Source organism: Myotis lucifugus, unplaced genomic scaffold (genome assembly GCF_000147115.1).
Source record: "Myotis lucifugus unplaced genomic scaffold, Myoluc2.0 scaffold_0, whole genome shotgun sequence".
In the NCBI taxonomy this organism is placed as follows: domain Eukaryota; kingdom Metazoa; phylum Chordata; class Mammalia; order Chiroptera; family Vespertilionidae; genus Myotis; species Myotis lucifugus.
Window position 1 is genome coordinate 33,077,538 of NW_005871048.1, and position 17,851 is coordinate 33,095,388.

Here is a 17,851-nt window from a genome sequence, read left to right on the forward strand (position 1 = left end):
AATGCTGAAAGCCTTAAAATTTTCTTATTTTTGTTTTCCTAATCAGCCATCACTCATTAGAAATTAATAAAAATGTCTGCACTGAAAATTCTGAATATCTCACATATATGATTGATTTACATATTATTAGACACAATCATCTATACTAATAAAAGGGTAATATGCTAATTAGGCCAGACATCTTCTGGACGTCCTTCCAGACAAAACCATGGTGGCAGGGGCCAAGGCAGAGGTGGTTAGGGGCTATCAGGCTGGCAGGGGAGGGCAGTTAGGGGTGATCAGGCCTGCAGGGTAGCAGATAGGGGCAATCAGGCCAGCAGGGGAGCAGTTCGGGGCATCAGGCCAGCAGGCAGAGTGGTTAGAGGTGATCAGGCAGGCAGGCAAGTGGTTAGGAGCCAGCGGTCCCAGATTGCGAGAGGGTGCAGGCCGGACTGAGGGCCTCCCCCTGTGCAAGAATTTCATGCACTGGGCCTCTAGTACAACAATATTCCTCAGTAGAAAATAATTACTTATTATCTTATACAGGTCATCCTTGTATTACTACTATGAGGGACCCATCAAGTGTTAGGCCAAGTAGGACACTATGCAATGACCAAACTGTTAACACATAAAAAATATATATATTGATTGTTGATAGACTTGGAATGGTCAAGAAAATAAAACTTTAATAAATGATTTAAAATTCAAGTATTTTATCATTTACTAAATGGCAGTAATGAACCCAATAAGGAACTTATCTAAGAAAAAGTATTAATATTTTTGTTAGAAAAATGGGAATGTCCTATTTAATGGGAATCTAGTAGTTATCTGTCCTGCCATGAAATCAAGTACTCGATCAGTCTGAGTAAGACAGAATCCATGTCATTATTTTGGTGGTTGAAACTATGCATTGACCATTGGCTAGAATACAGCAAAAAAAAAATGAATCCATTTCTAAATAAAATTCCAAGCAACTAATATTTTGACTTTTTAATATAATAGTCTTTTGAAGGTAAAAAGGACCTTTCAAGAACACTAATTCTACATGGTGCACATGCCATTTTTACTATCCACCATCTCACCATCAGCTGCAGTATATTGAGCAATTAAAAGTCTTTACCACTTTCAAAATGAATTAATATTCCAGTCTTTTCTACTTTTCTGTAGTTTAAATCTAAAAAACACTAAAAGATACTTGTTATAGTTCCATGTTTATGAGAAACTATAACAAGATTTCTGACTCTGCCACACCCTCTAACGTGACCCACTGACTAGTGGTTCTGATGTATTTCCTTTTATTGGATCTTAAAGTAAAATTGCATTAGGATGCATGGAGTGCTCTTGAGACACACATTTGTATTAAGCCCCTTGGGGATCTTATGAAAAAGGAAACACATTTCTCATCATTACAAAGTCTGGTGTAACTAGAAACGCAAAACTGATTAAAAGATAACTTTGAAAAATAAAAGATGAGTCCAGTGATTATACCTGTATGAAGGGACACTCCCCCCAGTTTTTTCTGCAGCTGTGAACAGGTGACCAAACCTAAGAAGACTGAACACAGGAATTAACTTCCAGCTCTCCATTAAAGCTAGAAACAAACTTAATTTTGTACAGATAAATGAAATATTAAATAGTTAATAATAGTTAAAAGAGGACGTTTTTCATAAGAGTGAAAATAATATTACTTTTACATAGCAAAATAGCACTTTTGTTTCTTACTTTTGGTAGTTCACCAATATCTATAAGTAACAGCAAAGTTGACGTTCACCTCCTGATAGCAAGTATATTTTAATAATCAATATGCCCTCAGATCTTTGAGACAAAATCATCCAGAATTCAGCTCAGACCAAAGCAGAGTTTGCACCTGCTCAGCTCAGGCAAGGATTCCCTATGTTCTTCCCATAGGATTGTCAGATTTAGGAAATAAAATAAAGGATGCCTTTTAAATATGAATTTCAGATAAACAATGATTAATTTTTAGTATATGTATATCTCATAACGTATATCTCACAACCCTGTTTCCATTAAAGATCCCCTAGATCTTCCAGCTGGGTTAGCGGTCTCCTGAGAATGCACAGAAGAACAGAAGATAAAGGAGAAAGCCTTCCTTCTTGCCTAGGCGTACACACACACACACACACACACACACACACACACACTCACTCTGTTTCAGCTCTGAACTCCCCCTTTGCTGCTTCATCACTCATCTCCAGGATTATCTTCTGCCACTCCCTGATACTCTTTTCTCCTCAGTGCCAGTTTGGTTGAGACACATGCTGAATGCTTAAATCACTGCTGTGCTCATACATGTGTCTCTGTACTAAGTCATTTCTGACCAAGACAATATGAAACCCTTCAGAGACGTGGAGTGACAAAAGGTTCTTAATGTGGGATGAGAATTATCAGCCACCAATTTCTCTACTGCCCCATCATCTACATATCGACTATGAAGGGATACAGTCAGACTATAGATTGTTCTGATAAAATGCAAATGCTGGGTGTGATTTAGGAAATTTTAAGAGATGAGCACTGGGCTTCAATAGAGAGGCAGGCTACCTGTACTTTTTAGAAAAAAAGGAAAGGCATCTCTGCAATTCTGATGTTAGACTGAAAAGAAAAAGTTAGATGCTCTTAGTTTCTGACAACACTTGGTAATATCTCGTGGAGATATCTTTGAAAAGGAGATGATTTTCCAGTTCTAATTTTTCTGCAGGAGTATTTCTTATGGCAGTTAAAATCTGAGTGCTAGAGGACAGATAGTGTAAATATATAGCCACAGTGTAGAATGACATATTTTATGTTCCATAAATCTTTACAGGCAGTCATCCTATGTGATATATTTCCTGGGATATTCCTGTTACTTAAGGAAACTTTCATCACAAAAGGAGTTAAATGTAGTGGTGTGTCCCACCTACTGACTTTTAGACTGAGCATTCTAAATGCCCGCTAGTTTAGGAGAAGGAAGATAACAGTCGACAGAGTTAGTGTCTTCTGATTTTTCTCTGGGTGATTTTCCAGGGTCACACCTAGTAAGCTGCCAGGTCTCCAGCTCCCTGGAGTCCAGGTTATGAAAGAAAACCACAGATGGAATGGAAGTGGCTGCTCTGTCCCCAGTCCCTTTCCACTTTCCCCTGACCAGGTTGTATCTTAGCAAATCCTTGGTTGAACTTGTCACTCTCACACTGGACTAGGAAATTACAAGTGTAACCTATGCCAGCTTTCCAGTAATAGAGAAGTTGGTATGACTGTGGAGAGATAGAGCCCTTAATCTCATATCTCTTTGGGTCAGTTGACCCCTTCTATGTGAGGCCAGAAGTTACAAGTTCTCAAAAATACTCCCAAAGATGTGCCATTTCCTCCTCTCTCCCAACACTTCAACCCCCAGAGTGCCAGGGAAGAATGAATTTTAGAAAGAGATTACAGCTCTCTTTACCAATCCAGAATTGTATATCAGCCAACCAACTTTCACATCAATTACAGGAAAATGACAGAGAACATGTGACAATTTAAAAAGTAATAAATGACCCTTTATAGCCAGGGTAGAAAAAAATACAACATATTTGCATTTGGGGCCAATTATATTTAAAATATCCCATTGGTGCATTTTAAAGAAAAAAAGTCTAACAGAAAGAACAATAGATTGCAAAAGAGTACTGCAAGAATTCTAAGTGAATATCAAATTTCTGGCTAAGTAAAAATTTTTGAAATATAATCAGAGATTTATATACAGTCTAAGCATGAAGCAAATCCAGATCAGTTCAGTGAAATGTAGCATTCCCTTAAGCCAAAGACCTAGATTTTTGCATAATAACAAAAGAGAGCCCATTTCAGAATCACCAGAAATCTCCTGAGAGCAACAATGAGAGTGGAATAATGTTCTCAGAGAATCCATATATTAATTTCAATGGTTGAAAATGATTCATGCGCAGGTGGGAGAAAGACATGGAACTAGTCTCCATGTTTTTTCTTTTCATTCCCCCATCAAACAAAAATGTTCTATAATTGGACCTTTGAAGTTAAATCCTTGGATGGGCAATTTGAAAGCTTTATTTAATTTCTTGGAGGTAGCTTGGAAAGCAAAGAAATCTCTGAAGCAACCAGGGTCCAGACTTTTAAAAGGGCTTAGAAACAAAACAACATTTTGAAAGGAACACAGAAAAATTGGCATCCAATATGAAATATGATGCAGAATTATTTATATATGTCACCATGCTCTACGGCTTTCAGAAAACCTGACTGCAGTTTCTCTGATTTTAAATTAATCCTCAGTAGATGGCCAAAGTAATATTCCCCAAAGAATGTGTAAGCCTTTGCAAAAAATGACATTAAAGAAATATAGAAGAATAAAGATGTGGAATTGTTTTGTTACTAAAATATGAAACAGAACAAGTAATACTAGTTGTTTGATATATTTATTAAGTTTTTGTCCGTGAGAATAAATACTATCCAGAAAATAAAAACAAGAGCAAGTAAAAATGGAACAGAACCTAAGAGTAGAAAATGTAGATAGTGTGCTCCAGGACTACAATAAATACATTACAATAGGTTGTCAAGTCAGGATTTAATCAAAGAATCCGAAAAGGCTGAGATAATAACTAATCTTGTCACAAGTCTGGCACAGGATATGAGAAAGTTTTAGATACAACCCTTTCAGACAACTGAGGTCCCTTTTCAGACTAATCAATGTTACAAATATAAAAAGTCCGCTAACCTTGCAACATTAATTGCTCATTGCAAAGTTTGGAAGTGCACAATTCCACTTATTTCTGATACCAATTGCAGTTCAGAGGTCCCTAAGACCACCTCAGGTTGGATAATTCACTAGAAGGACTCACAGAGCTTGTTTAAAACTACACTCACAGTTACACTTCATGACAGCGACAGGTTTCAGATAAAAATTAGCCAAGCATATGGAGCAGAGTCCAGAAGAGGTCCAGGCGTGAGCTTTCTGCTCTCTCTCAGCGGAGTCCCGGACGGTGCTGCCAACCAGGGAAACTCACCCCAGCCCTGATGGGCAGAATGTTTATTGAAGCTCAGTCACATAGACATGGTTCAATGCTTCCATGGCTGACTTTAGTCTCCAGCCCCAAAGGCCCCACCATAACTCACATTGTTGGCGTGGACTATTTGGTGTGGCCTAAAGCCCCCACATAAACAGAGACTCTCTTATCATTCGGGTCTTTCCAAGGGAGTTAATTTTTCCCCAGTAGCTGAAGACAAAGGTCAAACATCCCTTTGGGTAAGGTTAGTCTTTTATGACACAAAGTTGTATGAACTATACACTGCTCACTGGAATGACATGTACCTACAGGTGTTATGACTAAACTAGATTTGACACATCCTGAACTACGCAGAAATTTTCACCTGCTAACACATTGTTTCAGGAGGGTGTGGCCTTACTTCATCAGCACTTTTTTAAAAATATATTTTATTGATTTTTTTAACAGAGAGGAAGGGAGAGGGTTAGAAACATCGACCAGCTGCCTCCTGCACACCCCCCACTGGGGATGTGCCTGCAACAGGGGTACATGCCCTTGACCGGAATCGAACCTGGGACCCTTCAGTCCACAGGCCAGTGCTCTATCCACTGAGCCAAACCGGTTAGGGCACCTCATCAGCACTTTTGCAGGGCAGCAGTGCTACTCAAGATGATTTGGGTTGGAAAACACTGTGGCAGCTCCCTGTCCCTCTGTGCTGCTGAGGATTTTTGCTGCAGCATTGTTGAGGTATCCGATAGTGATGACTCATCCCCAACTCATTCTTCTGCAGGCTGGTGATGAATATAGACTTTTGTTAATACAATCTACTATCTCCAACAATAGTCTTTCAGGATTTTTTGTTTGTTTATTTATTTGTTTATTGGGGGTACGTCTTAGAATGGGATTCTCTTCTCGATAGGCACTATTTTCCAAGGAACATCTCCTAGAATATTGGAATTTACCTGAAAACTGGTTTCTTGTTTCCTTATTACATCTGAAAGAATGTACTTATATTTAGACTAATTTTGTTACAGTTTCATTGGTTTAGTGGAATTGATTGTAGAGAAAACCATCAAGAATGATATAGTAGCCATTCAATCATGAAATGGCTTCAGGATGCTGGTAAATTTTCCTAGAAAATTGAATTCACTGAAAATAGCTAGAGTCTATGTCAGCTAAAAGAATCAAACTTTGTTTTCAAACTTTTTATATCCAATCACTAACAGAAGTTTCATACGTGAAACTGCCAATAAGAATTTTTTTAAATTTTATTATTGAAAGTATTACATATGTCCTCTTTTTTCCCCATTTTATAAAACTAACAGAAACTTTTTAAAACATAATTTATATACATTTAAAAAATAATTTTTATTTTATTTTTTAATAAAAAGCTTTATTTTTTAAATGCTCCTTGATAGGGCAAAGTAAGTATAAATTAAATTGCAGCTTAGTCTAAAATATATTGATAATCTAATCAGAAAATCAGAAAAAAATGAAGTCTCTCTTATAAACCCTATCCAAATAGATAAATATTATGTTTAACACCATTTGTGCATACTTATTCTGTGAAAATGTCCATAAGGCATTAAGTCACTTAAAACATTGATTCAAGCTATAATAGAAATATTTAACAATCCAAAAAATTCAAGGAATGTTGATACTAAATACATAAAAATGAGTTTTATGATGCTGATCTATAAACTAATAAGTATAATTCCTTTATGTCACCACAAAAATCAGATTTTATACTTACATAATACATAAATGGTTACTTTATTAAATAGATACTTAAATCCTAATGTCCACTAAATTTCCACTACTTTTTTAATACATCATAATTTTACCTAGGAATTACTATTTTAAAATGTCATAAATTCAATAAACTGAAATGAAATTGAGATAAATATAAATTTCTACATCTACTATAAATCTATTTTACAGTAAATAATTGGGGAAAATTCTGGCTTTAGAAAAATTTTATGAAAAAGTTCAGAGTTTATTTGACCATAAATCAATTAGTCATGACCCAAAATGTAGATTAATAGTTTTAAATCTTAGACTGCATTGATAGAAAGATTGTATCTACAACAAAAGTGTACTCTTTTGAGCCATTGCATACTGTGTCCAAACAAATACCACAGTTTAATCAAGTTACAGTTAAACCAGAGGGAAACCAATGGAATGAAATCAAGATAAGTTTGAAATGCATCTTACTTGAGGAATTGTTTTAAGAACCATGGATGTTTACCCTTGAATTTGAATTTGAAAGGTTTGTGTTAGTTATTATTAAATATGTAAAAAAGTGATGCTGGGTATGTCTTTTTGTTTTTGTTGTTTTTGGATACCTAGATTTCTATACGCATTAAGAATAAAGGACTCAGATCAGTAGATGGAACTTAGGAAGAGACATATTCCAGGCCAATGGATAGGCAGACATTTGAAGTGTCTAAATATATACCTGCCCTGTTACATTGAGGCTTACCACGATCAGTGGACAGTTCCATGTCTGAAATAGAGAGGGAATTTGGTGCTGTGCCTTCTCTTCCAAGTCTCAGTTTCTTCCATTTATGGGTAGAATTAAATAAAAACAGAGTTTCTCAGCAATCAGACTGTTCTCTTCTAACTTCTTTATAAGCATTCCAGATGAAGAGGACACGTAATTGAAATTATGTATGCTAAATAAAGAATTCTTAGCTTTTACACTCCCCTGCTCTCTCCTTCCCCGCGCCCCCCACACACATACACCATGCTGCCCTAGAGAAATGGATTTTTTATCTTTGTCCTTTCTCTCTCTTAAGGACATCAGATCAGAATAAATGTGTAGCCAATAAAGCCAACAGTACGTTTGAAACTATTAACAAGGCAAATGCAAATACAGAAAACTTGAGAAACCTTTATTTAACCCATTTATTTCCTTAGTATCTGGAATCCCACATGTGGTTTTAGTCTCCACATATCAGAAAAGAGGTACTGAAATGTAGAGAGGGTGACCTATAGGTCAGAGGGATGAGCTGATGGCCACTTGACACCTTGCTAAAAAACTGACTTGCAGAGCTCAGGGAGGCTGTTAAAAAAAAGCTTAAAACTACTCACTATTTGGACAATAGGAAGTAAATTTCAAAAGCTTAGAACAATGGGGATCTCTTTAAAACTTTTAATGACTTAAGTTTAGGACTGAAGGGTCCCAGGTTCGATTCCGGTCAAGGGCATGTACCTGGGTTGCAGGCACATCCCCAGTAGGAGATGTGCAGGAGGCAGCTGATCGATGTTTCTCTCCCATCGATGTTTCTAACTATCTATCTCTCTCTCCCTTCCTCTCTGTAAAAAATCAATAAAATATATTTAAAAAAAAAAAGCTTAGAACAATGGGAATCTTTAAAACTTTTAATGACTTAAGTTTAGGACAAATAAAAAGAATTACATCTTCATAAACCAGATGAGTTGCTAATTAAATAGTATATGCAAGAAATTCCCCAAAGGATTTCTGGATATTTGTGGAAGGCAGAGTCATAGTACATGACTACTAAGAGAGGCTGAGCTATGCCCAGCTCTAGGACTTTGTTATGGAGGATACTGCCTCCCTCCAAGTTTCTTGGCTCCTCCTACTGATGACATCTATTCTGGCTTTAATACTCCATTGTTTCTAACAAAGAATGACAAACCTCATCTTATAAAAATATTAAGTGTTACTGGAATATTAAATTTTATTGAGATTTGAATCCTCACTTGAATTTGATTTGAATTTTAACTAGTAGAGTTGATATTAGAAAACAGAATCCAAGATCTCAGTCACATTGAGGCAGCTGCATTTTCTCCTACATACTCCTAAGTTGTAATTGTGCAAACCTCTCCAAAATACCTTGAGTGCTTTTTTTCTTGAGGCCCCATATGTTGGTTGAAGCCTAAGAGACCCCTGAGCATTATCATGTTTGAGTATATCAGCACACTTGTCATCAGCTAATTAAATCTCCTGAAACTGAAACTTGTGCAAATTCCTTTAAAAAACTTCTCAATAAAAGCCACTTTCTCACAACTCATGTTTTACCTGCTATATGGAGATTTAAGGTTCTCCATCAATCATTTCAGGCTTGATTTCAATCGAGGTGCTTAAATCTCTAAAGTGTATATGTGAAAGCACTCTTCTAGAATTCTTAGAGTTTATGAAGCTAACTAAAAACACTAAGTTTGCATTTTTGGCCAGGTGAAACATGGAAATAGCATTCTTAAACAGGCTCTTCCCAGTGCTAGAGATAAGAAAACAGCATATGTGCCACATGTTTGCACAGCAAGTACAAGATGTCATGCTGGAATTTGCAAATGTGTGCTTTGTGTTCTGTGCTGTGTCATTACTGAGAGAACTCTGAAAATAAGACTGTATTTTCAGAACTTTTAGATCACAGTTTGGGTGATTCCAATGTAGATCTTGGCTGTTTTTCTGTTGACATTTTTGTTGTAAATCATCCTGTTTTATGAAACTTCATTTAATTTTTTAATGAGCATGCACATATTTATGACTTTCATACAGTAAATCAGAAATGCCCTAGCTGTGTGCAATTTTAGAGCTGATGCCATTTCTCTATATGTATTCTCCATGATAAAGAGATGGGTATAGGTAATGAGTGGACTATTGCTTCGTGGGTTGATAGTTACTTATGGAAACGTGTGCTGAAGACCATCAATGTAAAAGAAAATTGTTTCTTCCCATATTTCCTTCCCAACAAGTGGCATAAGGCTATATTTTGGACTGTCATAGATCTTGTGATGAAAGTTAATGAATTTAAACTCTATTAATCCCAAAGATATACATTAAGATCTCTAGCAGGGCTATGAAATTGGATTTTAGGTTTTATATTAAATTATAACACCACAGTCTCAGTGAAGCATTTGAATTCATATGTCAGAGAGAAAGTCAGGAAACCATAGTGTGTACTCTCCTATTTTCTGCTGTTGCAATGACAACCTCTCAAGATTTTGATAAGCATTTGTATGGTATGTCCTATACATGTGAACGTGTGCTAACAGAGGCACTGTTACTTAGTAACACATTTTAATCCAGAGCTAATTCCTCCTTGGTCAATGCAAGCCAGAGCATTGCTGAAGATGAAATTTTTATTATATGAATGTGAATTCAGATATGCCAGGAGGATGAATTCTAGATGTGGCATAGTTCAGTATTCTCTTCTTCAGCAAATATTTTTCAATAATAGCTTTTGAGATATATTTGGTGTCAAGTTGAAAAATCATTCCCCCACCAGATGTCAGTGGCACTTGTATTTCCCCTCATAATCTTTCCATGAAACCAGCAGAAAGATTACCCCATGTTGTCTGTTGCTTCTATTAATCAGTGTCATGCTGTCTAATGCTTCAGAGAAGAATATCTTTATTTTTTTTCTTTCCAGGGAACCTTTTTGATCATGTGGGACTGAACCAACTAAAAATAAAAGGCTATTTTTAAAACATTCCCTTTAGTTTTAAGATGTTCAAAGATACGGGCTAAATATTGTCATGTGATATGGAGGGGTTTTTTTTCACTGCTTTGGGGAAATTTTATTTTCAGGTCTCCCTTTAGCCATATAGTTATGTTTTGATCTCAAGCAAGAAATAAAATTATCTTCTCATTATAAGATGCCTCATAAAGTTACAAGGGAAACCTTGAAGTAATTTTTACTATCCTAATAACTCTAATCTAAAAGTGTAATTATGAAACACTTAGAAATACTTAATAATAAATGTTCAGAATCCATGGTTTAAAATAGTAAAATCTTTAAGACTAAGTATTATAAATACATGAATTTCTCCAAAAATAATGTATCATTTTATGCCATTCTTATCAGGATCCCAATGTCATCATTTTTTAATAATTTTTTTTAAATCCTCACCAGAGGACATGTTTTTTTATTGATTTTTTAAAGAGAAAGGAAAGGAGAGAAACATTGATGTGAGAGAGAAACATTGATCCATTGCCTCCTGTACAAGCCCTGACCAGGAATTGAACCTCCAACCTCAGTATGTGCCTTGACAGGGAATCAAACTCCCAACCTTTTGGTGTATGGGATGATGCTCCAACCAACTGAGCCACCTGGCCAGGGCAGGGTCATAGTATTGATTCGTTTATCGTGAGGCAGACACTTCTCAAAGTTATTATGAAGGTCTCAAACAAAAGAAGAAAAAGGAGAACAGTCATGTAATGGCAATATCTAAGAGCATATGGGCCCCAATGATCACAACAGTATTGTATGGATCCAGGAATTAATAGAGAAGCAAAGAAAAAAAATGTAGTTCAAAAATGGCATTGATTAGGTTGCCTCTCTTGAAGATGGATTAATCTTGCTCTCTATGGAGAAGTGAGCAAAAAGACACTGTGATAGAGACTGTTATGCTCGCCAGATATCCATGTTCTCCTCTATACTTCCCCGTTTCAGTTGGGCCAGGTTCCTATCATTGATTAAGGCCAGTGAGATGTATCCAGAAATGATGCAAGCTGTTTCCATACCTTGCTCTCTCAGATATCCTGCACAATCTAGCAACCCTCTCCCGCCCTGTCCTTTGTGAGTGTGGAGGCCACATATTTCAGATGTGGCTGAAATTTGCAAGCAACCTGGATCTCTGCGTCACCTCTTAGACAAGAGCACTTTCAGTGCACACTGCCTAACCAGCAGCGCTCTGTGACCAAAGCAAAAAATAAACAGTTGTTGTATTTTTAAAAATTCATAGGCAGATAAAATGATAGATCTACATAGATTCCTGCATAACACAAAACAGTTTTGTCTTATTTAACTCTTTTTAAAGATTGACAATTTAATTTAAAAATGATTATTAAAAAGAAGCTGCGTTTGGGCTGGGCTTTAAGAGGCAGGGGTGGGTGGGTGGGAAGAGATCAACCAAAGAACTTGTATGCATATATGCATAACCCATGGACACAGACAACAGGGTGGTGAAGGCCTGGGACTGAGGGTGGGGGAGCCTAGAAGGGGCTAGAATGAGGGAAAGAGGGGGACATATGTAATACTTTCAACAATAATGATTTAAAAAAAAAAGAAAAAGGAAGAAGCTGCAATATGTTTTTAAAAACATAACATGATTAGTTACCAAATCTCACATTTGGGGAGGGGGAGGGGCTCCAAATAAGAAAATAGTAAAAATAATTCCCCAAAAGAAGCAGCTGTATGATTGATGTTCTTCACTCTCCTTTACCAGGTGTTCCAGGGCAATTTTGACAATGACACTCACAGGAAAAACGTCATCGACCCTCCCATCTATGCGCGGCACATAAGGATCCTTCCTTGGTCCTGGTACGGGAGGATCACGCTGCGGTCGGAGCTGCTGGGCTGCACAGAGCAGGAGTGAGGACACCCACACCCACGACCCTCCTCTCTGTTCCCTCCTCTCTATCTCCATGGAATGAACTGTGCGAAATCTGTAGGAAACTGAATGGGGTTTTTCATGAAAAAGTGCTCAAATTATGGTAGGCCACAAACTATCTTTTTAAGGAGGTCTAAGCCTGCCTTTTCAAAGGTTTAATTTGATTTTTATTATTTAAATTTCTTAAGCAACATCACATTAACTGTGAATTACTTTTCTCACGGTTTCCAGAATCATTCACAATGGTTGAAATATATTAGGGAAAGAGAGTAGCAAGGTTAAAAAATCTCATAGTTATCAAGTAAAAGCAAGAGTTTATAGAGCTTTTATAATCAATGCACAACCAGTTCTTATCAAAAGAATACTACAATGTTAGCAATAAGATTTTTTTTCTTTCTGTAGTGACTCTACATTATCCTAATTGTTTCCCTGTGCCTACCAAACACTGTCAGTGTTTATAACAGAATTTTGAAGAAGAATTTGTAACATGCAGTACTAATTGATAATTGATATTATAATTCTCACTTTACTTTTTCTAATCAGACATCATGTGATCTTTTTTTGGTTCTATTTTATATTCTTTATATTGTATATTGCCTAAATGAGTTCACATTTTTCCAATTGAGTTTCTTTCTATTATTTGCCTAAGAAGTATCATTGTTTACATATGGAACATGATTGAAAATGAGTAGATTGATCATAATTAATCTCAGTAGATTGAATATGAAATCTATTTTTGAAGGAGGCTATACCTATGTAAATTCCAGATACTTCCTTTATAAAAAAATAATATTACCATTTTGGAAAATAAAAAAGAACAAAGTTGTATTATGTTCCTTTAAAACCAAAATTTTTATCTTCATTTCCATGGTATTTATATAGCCTTATCTTTACTTTAACATAATAGAATGCTGAAGCCTTTGTTTGTCTATTAAAAATATTTTAACAAATGTTAACATAGTGCTGCATAGCTTGGCCAAGCATACTCATTATTTCTTTGTTCATCTCTGCACTTTCTGTGAAACCAGAATTCTATTAAGATTTGAAACTGGTGGTGGTTTCCCAGGAAAGCACATTGTGTAGTTATTTGTGAGAAGAAAAGTACTTACTAATGGCAAAGTAGTAAACCATTTTCAAGATGAAAATTGATTTCTATTTATTTTGCTTCAAAGGTCCTGAAAAATAAGCAATTATCATAACAATTTGTTATTGATAATGGAGGTTTCATTGACACATTTCTCAAATTAAAGCTCACGCTGCCTCCATAAAAGTCCTCAATATCTAATTTATAAGCTTTACAATTATTTCTTTTATAAGGCTTAGACACAGAATTATTGGAGTTTTAAATTAAGGGTCCTGGAAAAGAAAGTACAGTGTGTGTACGAAATGTTGAGGTCCTGTGCAACAATCCTAAGTTTTATTTTTCCTTTTATAATTTGTGCTGCATAACAAAGCCACTAGAATGTTACTGTCTTGTCTGTCCATGTGTTATTAGCATTTCTTAATGATGTATATATGGAGTGGTCTTATAGTGAAGGATTTAAAGAGAAAGTCAATCATAATGGTATTTTTAATAAGAGCAAAATTAGGACTGTCTGGCCACATATTTGTCCTATGCCCATATACTTTCTACTTAAGGCTCTTAATACCATTAATTTGAAGCATCTGAAATAGTGATCAGTTTTCATCATCTTTCAAAAACAAAATTGCCATGTCTTCAATATTGTTTTTAAGTGATAACTTTAAAGTTAGGAACTTAAATATTTTTAATTTGCTAAATTTTAAAGTCATGTTGCAAATAATTACTTAAGTCCAAAAATATACACATAGATATGTGTATATTTTTGGACTTAATTAATTATTCTTCTTTAAAATTTTACTGTCTGACCAAATTTCTAGATGTTTTCCTTTGTAGATGATGAAAAATTATCATTCTTTACTGAATGTTTTAAAAATTATAATTCTTTGTAATGACTTACTTTTTCAAAATTATTCATGGCTTCCTATGATACTTTGATTTCATTCTATTGATAGCTTTTTAAGCAAATATTTTCAAAGGGAGTTTATTAAAAGTATATTTGTTACCTTTTAGAAATACAATGAAATGAATTTCTCTTGCTTGTGCATTTTCTCTCTGCTGCTTTAAATGCTCTTCACCAACATGGCACAATGAATGGAATATTTATTTGTCCACAGTGCTCAAAATTCATGACAATGATGAGATTTTGACATGTGGAAATGTTACTAATTATTGTGAAGTGATATGTAGCTTTTATGTCACTTGTATCAGTGACATCAAAGTGAAGTAAATTTACTCTATTTAAATTCACATTAAAACAAGTGAAATTGCATAAGCATAATATACAGAATTCCCTAGTATTCATCACATTGAGTAATTATAGTATGGTAATTTTATAATCTATGAAATTAACATTTTAAACATCTCCAATTATATTTATGTCTTGTTAAAAGCCTTTATCATAGTCACTAATTCTAATATTAGGATTGACTTTCTCTTTCTTTATGACTTCATAAGGACTGTTGTGAATTTTGAAGACTTAGGGTACTAAGATTGTACCTTTGCTAGCCAGCAAATTATGAAATATAATACTGCTGGCATCTGATGTGTCAGTAAGTACAGAAATAACTAATACACAAATAACCTTTGCAAACATTCAAGCTGTGTAATATTCCAATGTTGTTGTTTTTCTTTGTATATATACTTAAATAATGTAGGATGTTGTAAAATCAGTATGACCTTGTCTAGTCTTCAAACTTAAAATAAAACTTTTGAAAATCTGGGATAATTTTGGAGCAGTTCTAATTAAACACATTTTTAAGAATATACAAATTGTCTGAATATGAATGCCCATTACTCTTTAACTAGTTGCTTGGTTTACTTTTTTCCTTTTTGTACAAGACAGTTGAAAAATACAGGAAGGTATAGAAATTACAATAGGCTCCAAATATACATTAACGTCAGCAAAACTGGCCTATCCAAAACAAAATCATTAAAATGTGTGCATTTCTTTTTGCTCCTTTTAGCTATGGAAATTTTATTGGAATTCTAATCATCCAAAGTCCTTTCTTAACGTAACACATATTTAAAGTATGGATCTGCTTATTGTTAATCAGATGCTATTATTTCGGTTGTTTTTTAAGTACATGATTCTCAGTAGTAAAATGAAGAGATCTAGTCAAGTAAGCAGTAACACAAACATTAATATGTATTTACCCATATAACTCAGTTATTGCTTAAGGAGAATCATAACACTTGGCTTTTTCATAAACCCTCTCTGGAAGTCACTGTAAAATATTAAGTCTGTGTACTTCCCACAGTTTAGACATTTTCTTAGATTTCAAAAAAATCCTATATAATAAAGAGGTAATATGCAAATTAACCATCACTCCAACACAAAGATGGCCGCCCCCATTTGGCCACAAAATGGCCATCAGGGGAGGGCAGTTGTGGGCAATCAGGCCGGCAGGGGAGGGCGGTTAGGGGAGACCAGGCTGGCAGGGGAGGGAAGTTGGGGGCGACCGGGCCGGTAAGGGAGTGGTTAGGGGACAATCAGGCACGCAGGCAGGGAGCAGTTGGGAGCCAGCAGTCCTGGATTGTGAGAGGGATGTCCCAGACTCCCCTTCTCTCCCCACAGTGCACTAATTTCATGCACTGGGCCTCTAGGAAGAAAATAACATAAAATATTAAATGTTGACTCCTTAGTTGAGCTTCAGTAGATCTCTGATAGTTCTCAGTACTAACTTACTATATGTGTTTATGTATCCATATATGTTCCATTTAACTGCATTTAATGTGAATGGTTCAGTGGGGTTCCATTGCTTGCCTAATTTTTGCACACACAAAAACCTACAGAAATATGCTTTTACTAAATAAAATCAATTATATATATATATATTGTTTTTTAATAAGACCAATAAAGAATCATGACAACATGTATACAAAGTAAACATTCAATGAGATAAAAGAATAATTATTCAACAGAAAATTTTCAACTATGAGGCTTTTAAAATTACTGATTCATGATGTAAAAATAATAGAAACAGAATTTTGAGAAGGAAAGTCTGACCATGTTAAAACTTTTTTAAAAAAAATCTATTAAGATGAGTTCATGAATAGGAAATATTCTCTATATAACCTAACATTTTAAAATGTCTAACACTTCAGCTTTGAATACATGATTTTAAGTAAAGATTTTGGTAAAGATATATGAATGTTTACTGTCAGAAATGCAATGCTCTCTATTTCTCCCTTCCTGAAGGATAGTTTAAACAATATTGGCAACTGAGTTAGTTGGTAATTTATTTGTGAAAAATATTGCCTCTTTCCTTTGAGATGCAATAGGACCCTTTCACCTGAGCCAATAAATGGAGGATTAAACCACATTGCTAGTTGAGAAATATCTGAACTACCCTGGAACAAAATGTATTGTCATTTTTCTTTACGGAGAAAAAATACCTAGTGCAAGTACCATTTTTTCTATTGATTTTGAAGAGGGGAATAGGGTTCTTTGATTCTGTTGTAGTAAGTGGCTATAATTCATATTGGATGTTTCAACATTGTCACCAAATAGTGTTTTCCACAGTAGGCAAGTGGCACTTACTCCAAAAGATATTTCTATTAGATGAATTTGGTAGCAGAGATAGGAGAACATTTTTGAAAAAGGCTCTTCATTTAGTTTTTTTTTTCTTTTTTTTTGCACATCTTGGCAGGAGTTGATCAAATCATTTGCAAACAGTAATGTTGTGGAAATACGGGATAGTGCATCAGCAAATGGTCACCATATTATCAGATTAGGCACTGCATATGGTAACTGCTTCTGATTTAATTTTATTTTAATGTCCTCACAGGCATGGACTACACTTTCATATTTATTTAAAATCCCCATAGCACCATTTATATGCCCACACATGGATATGTTAATAATAATGATGAATTGCGACATAAGCTCAACCTGCTGCCACCTGGAAAAGTGGTGGCAATGAGATGGATGGTGCGTTCAAGCACGACATCCCCTATGGCCAATATGGAAACAGCTCTGTGATGACTTTTATAAGCATCAGGCCTAGACACTGAGGAGAATTCATTTCAAGATGATTGGGAATAAACTATATGCATGTGACAGAAAAGGAATGTTTTCAGTGATAAGAGACTTAAATGGCATGCACTTTTAAACATGAATTTACACAGTTTATAATTGTTTCACATCTTAGAATGTAGCAGAAATTTAAATTAAAAAAATAATAAGGCCTTGCCTTTTAGTAAAAGGACCACAGCAGGCAGCAGCTATGACAGGCATGGTCATTATGGCTCTTCTCAAGGCCAGTGGCGTTTGCCATGTAGACCCGGGAAAGAGGAATTGAATTGAGAGGTTTAAAATGGCATAATACAAAGGAAGCACTAAGTAATCAACCTGAAGTCATTTAAAGTCCTCAGTTCTCAAGTTTTTTTTAGGTAATAATACTAAAGAAGGCTATTTTTTTTTAAACAGCAGAAGCATCCTGCTATG

At 35.3% G+C, this 17,851-nt stretch overlaps 1 protein-coding gene across 2 annotated transcripts in view; it reads left to right on the forward strand.

The window, feature by feature from the left end:
* The window catches only part of EDIL3 (EGF like repeats and discoidin domains 3), a 396,406-nt gene extending 383,280 nt beyond the window's left edge, over positions 1 to 13,126 (forward strand). The window contains exon 11 of one of the 2 annotated variants that reach the window (XM_006081235.3): positions 12,159 to 13,126. In XM_006081235.3, coding sequence (XP_006081297.1) covers positions 12,159 to 12,308 — 150 coding nt within the window. In that variant the 3' untranslated portion in view covers positions 12,309 to 13,126. The remainder of the gene's footprint in view (positions 1 to 12,158) is intronic. The other variant, XM_023750152.1, reaches the window with a different exon arrangement.
* Positions 13,127 to 17,851: the final 4,725 nt, after the last annotated feature.